Source organism: Orycteropus afer, unplaced genomic scaffold, assembly GCF_000298275.1.
Source record: "Orycteropus afer afer isolate SDZICR_OR568_19922 unplaced genomic scaffold, OryAfe1.0 scaffold00031, whole genome shotgun sequence".
NCBI classification, from domain to species: domain Eukaryota; kingdom Metazoa; phylum Chordata; class Mammalia; order Tubulidentata; family Orycteropodidae; genus Orycteropus; species Orycteropus afer.
In genome coordinates, this window is record NW_006921618.1 from 10,505,765 (window position 1) to 10,510,012 (window position 4,248).

Here is a 4,248-nt window from a genome sequence, read left to right on the forward strand (position 1 = left end):
CAATCAACTCGTTTTCCAAAGAGGCATCCTCCAATGATTCCTTTTGGGAATCTCTGTCCTGCCAAATGTCTCCTCAGGACTAACTCAATTCACCTAAATGCACTGACTCCATCATAAGTTGATAGGCTGTTTTTGCCTTGCACAATCAGTATGAAAGCAGTTACATTTTAAGGTGATCCACTTAAGGATGTCTTTTAAAAGATTCAAATTCCCACTGCCCTCTATACCTCAAGTCTCCCTAATATAAATATAGTAATAGTCGTAATAATAGTCTTAATCATCACAATAATCATCATCAGGTTCTCAGTACGCACCCCAAGCTGTTCTGAGCTCTTTACATTGATGAACTCTTTTAGTCCTCACAACTACCCTATGTGGTAGCATCAGTCAATATCTCCATCTATGGGTGAGGAAACTGAGGCACAGGGCAGTGAAGTCATATACCCGGGGTCACATAGTTGGCAAGTGGTAGAGCTGCACTCAGATCCAGGCAGTATGTCTCCAGAGTCCACACTCTAGATCTCTACACCAGGAACTGTGACATTTGTCCTCCTCAGGAGCTGACTGTGACATCTGTCCTGCCATCCCTCCCCAAACCTCCAAGCCAAGTTAACCTTACTCTTATACAGGAAATCTTCTCCCCTGGTGGTCATGTTCAACGAGAAGAAGGTGGTATCCCCCAAAGGGGTGGCTGTGGTCATCTCGATCCTGGTGAGAAGAAAGAAGATATCTTGTTTAAAATCAGATTAAGCCTTATTATTCTTGTAGGATGCCTCTTTTTGATCTTCATTGCATACCTTGAACATGTAGCTTCTCTTAGCAGCAAATAAATACAAAGCCCTTTACTAGATACTGTGGGAAATTAAATATAATGCCTGACATTTGTAAACAACTTCAGTTTTCAAAGCAGTTTTAATTCATTCAATAATATTTATTGAACTTTTCCTAAATATATTTCACACAGAACGTCTGAACTGATCTTCTAGAATCCTTGTGAGGTAGGTTACTATTTCCATTTTAATGATGAAACTGAAGCCTGAAGAGCTTCATGAAGCCCTCAAGTTTCCCTAGCAGAGTTTAACCCAGAACGTTCATCTCCCATTCTGGTGGGCCTTTCACCACCTTGCAATAATACCTGGAATGGTGTTTCTGCCTTCAAAGGTTTTATCATCCAAAGAGGGAGAAAATAACCAGATGAAAAAATTAGCTATGATTATTAAGCAGTAGTGATATGAGCCACTGGGTTGTGAAGATGGACCCTGAAGAATGGACAGGAGAGGAAAGAGAACAGAGGTCAGGTTGCACAAAGCCTTCAACAGGAAAAGAGTTAATGCATGTTGAGTGTTGAACCATGGCCAGGTTCTATCTCATGTCCCTTCTCATACTATTGTTGTTGTCAAGTTGATTCTGACTCATGGTGACCCTAAGTGTGCAAAGTAGAACTGTTCCATGGGGTTTTCAAGCCTGTGACTTTTGGAAGCAGACTGCAGGCCTTATGTTTCTCTAGGTGGGTTTGAACCACCAACCTTTTGGTTTGTAGTCCAGCACATAACCATTTGTGCCCCTCAGGGACTCCCATTTAATCCTCTCAATCACTGGAAAGTAAATATCTTCTACATTTTGCTGCTGAGCAAATTGAGGCTCGGAATGGTTGAATTGTTTGACCAAAGGTCACACAGTTAGGAAGAGGTAGAGCTGGACTTAAACGTAAGTCTCTGAGTGCACAGTCTCTTCCTTCCCTGACACCACTAGGAATCAAAATCCACAATCCTATAATCTTCCACTTGAAAATGAGCCAGGCAGTATGCAGTTAATACGATGTCATGCAACAGGAAGAAGTGTTGAAATTCAAGCCTGGAAATGAACTCATGTCTGTGGCTCAACTTTCAGCCAAACAAGTGTTGCTGTTGGGTGTTGTCAAGCAGGTTCTGACTCATAATGACCCTATGCACAAGAAGATTCAACACTGCCCAGTGCTGTGCCGTCCTCACAATCACTGCTATCTTGAGCCCATCATTGCACCCACTGTGTCAGTCCATCTCATTGCTGGTCTTGCTCTTTTTTGCTGACCCTCTATTTTACTAGGCATGATATCCTTCTCCAGGGATTGGTCCCTCCTGACAACATGACCAAAGTATGAGAGACAAAGTCTCATCATTTGTTTTGGTTCTCTAGTGCTGTTCTAACAGAAAAATATCACAAATGGGTGGCTTCAACAAACAGGAGTTTATTCTCTTACAGTTTGGGAGGCTAGAAGTCTAAGTTCAAAGTGCTAGCTCTAGGGTCTGGGTGAAGGCCCCTCAACCTTGGGCTTCAGCTCTCTCTCTTGCTCCCAGCCCAGTGAAGCTAGAGCCTTCTCTTAACTCAGGCAGCTGCTGACTGCTGAAGCTGACAAACCCAAGGTCGACAAGTAAAATGGCACAGTCCCAAGAACATCAAGCAATATAGCAGGCCACTAGTTCAAGTCAAGAGATAGTCCCAAGATTGGCAGACAATATGGCAGGCCATTCACTGATGATTGGGCCAAATGCAGGATCTAAGCATACCAAAAAGCTCAGAGATCTTTCTCAAAGCTGTCTTCTTATACACTGGAAGCAGACCACATCCCTAAGGCAGCTACTCAGCTGCTCCAGTCAGTTCCAACATGGAGCTGATCACCGGTCTCCTCATGGGGAATAACTACATCCAGCTGCCCAGCCACTCTAAACCAGGCCCAGTCAAGCTGACACACAACCTTAACTATCACACTATCCTAGCTTCTAAGCAGGATTTTGGCTGTACTACTTTCAAGAAAGATTTATTTGTTCTTCTGGCAGTCCATGGTATATTTATTGTTCTTTGCGAATATCACAATCCAAATGCATCAATTCTTCTAAGGTCTTCCTTATTCATTGTCCAGCTTTCACATGCATATGAGGAGATTGAAAATACAAGGTGACATGGGTCAGGTGACATCTTTGCTCTTAACTATTGGGTCAGGTGACATCTTTGCTCTTAAACACTTTAAAGAGGATTTTTTTTTTTAAAAAAACTAAGTCCCTATGATTGATTGACTCATTTATTCGGTCAACAGTAATTCCTCTCATGATATACACAGCATCCAGCTAATTTTGTTATGTTTAACTTTTTTTCCTCCTTTTTAGAATATATTTTATTTCATTGTGATTTGGGTGAAAGTTTACAGAGAAAATTCATTTTCCATTCAACAGTTCATACACATTTTATTTCATGACATTGACTGCAGTCCCTACAATGTAGTAGCTTTCTTCCCATTCCTCCCTGTGGTTACCTTTTCCATGTGTCCTTCTTTCCTATGCACTCCTGCCCTCTGAGATTTCTCCCTGCACAAATGTTGCTCCTCTGACCTCATGGTTGATTGTTCTAAGGAGTGTACCTACCTGGTGTAATTGTTCACCTTATAGGTCTGTCTATTGTTTGGCTGGAAGCCATGGGAGTCAGTTCATTTCCAAGTCTGAAGGGTGACTAGGGGCCATAGTCTCAGGGGTTTCACTAGTCTCTAACAGACCAGCAAGCCTGATCTTTTTAACATAATTTTGAGTTTTGTTCCACAGTTTTCTCCTACTCTATCTAGGATTTCCTATTTTGATCCCTTTCAAGTGATTAGCAATGGTAGCCGGGCATCATCTAGTTCTTCTGGTCTCAGAGTCATGCAGGCTGAGGTTCACATTGTCCACTGGTCCCTTGGACTGATTGTTTCCATTCATCTTTGATTTTCTTCATTCGTCTTTGCTCCAGATGAAGAGAGACCAATGATTGCATCTTAGATGGCTGCTCATAAGCTTTAAGACCCCAGATGAGGCTCACCAAAGTAGGATGTAGGATGTATATTTTTGTGTAATATGTTATGCCAATTGAGCTTAATGTCCCCCATGACCTGGTCCTGAGCCCACAGGCCCAATGACTCACTCCCTCAGAGTGGTTGGCTGTGGCTGAGAAGGTACTATAACTTTGTCCTTTTTAGCTCTGTTATATATATATGGACATTCTCACAGCACATACAAAAACGTATGTAGAAATGTTGTTGTTGTTGTTATGTGCCGTCGAGTCGGCCCCGACTCATAGCGATCCCTCCTTGGGTTTCCGAGGCAGTATCACTACAGAAGTAGGATTGCCCAACCTTCCTTCCGAGGAGTGGCTGGTGGGTTTGAACCGCCAGCCGTCTGGTTAGCAGGCAAGTGTCTTAGCCACTATGTTACCAGAGCTCCCCTATGTAGAAATAGTGTCTGC

General features: G+C 42.7%; 1 protein-coding gene across 1 annotated transcript in view; it reads right to left on the bottom strand.

The window, feature by feature from the left end:
• The window catches only part of LOC103192697 (non-compact myelin associated protein), a 14,367-nt gene extending 13,666 nt beyond the window's left edge, over nucleotides 1-701 (bottom strand). Inside the window, exon 1 of the mRNA XM_007935728.2 lies at nucleotides 620-701. Within this exon, the coding sequence (XP_007933919.1) occupies nucleotides 620-701 (82 nt within the window). The remainder of the gene's footprint in view (nucleotides 1-619) is intronic.
• Between the last annotated feature and the right edge of the window lie 3,547 nt (nucleotides 702-4,248).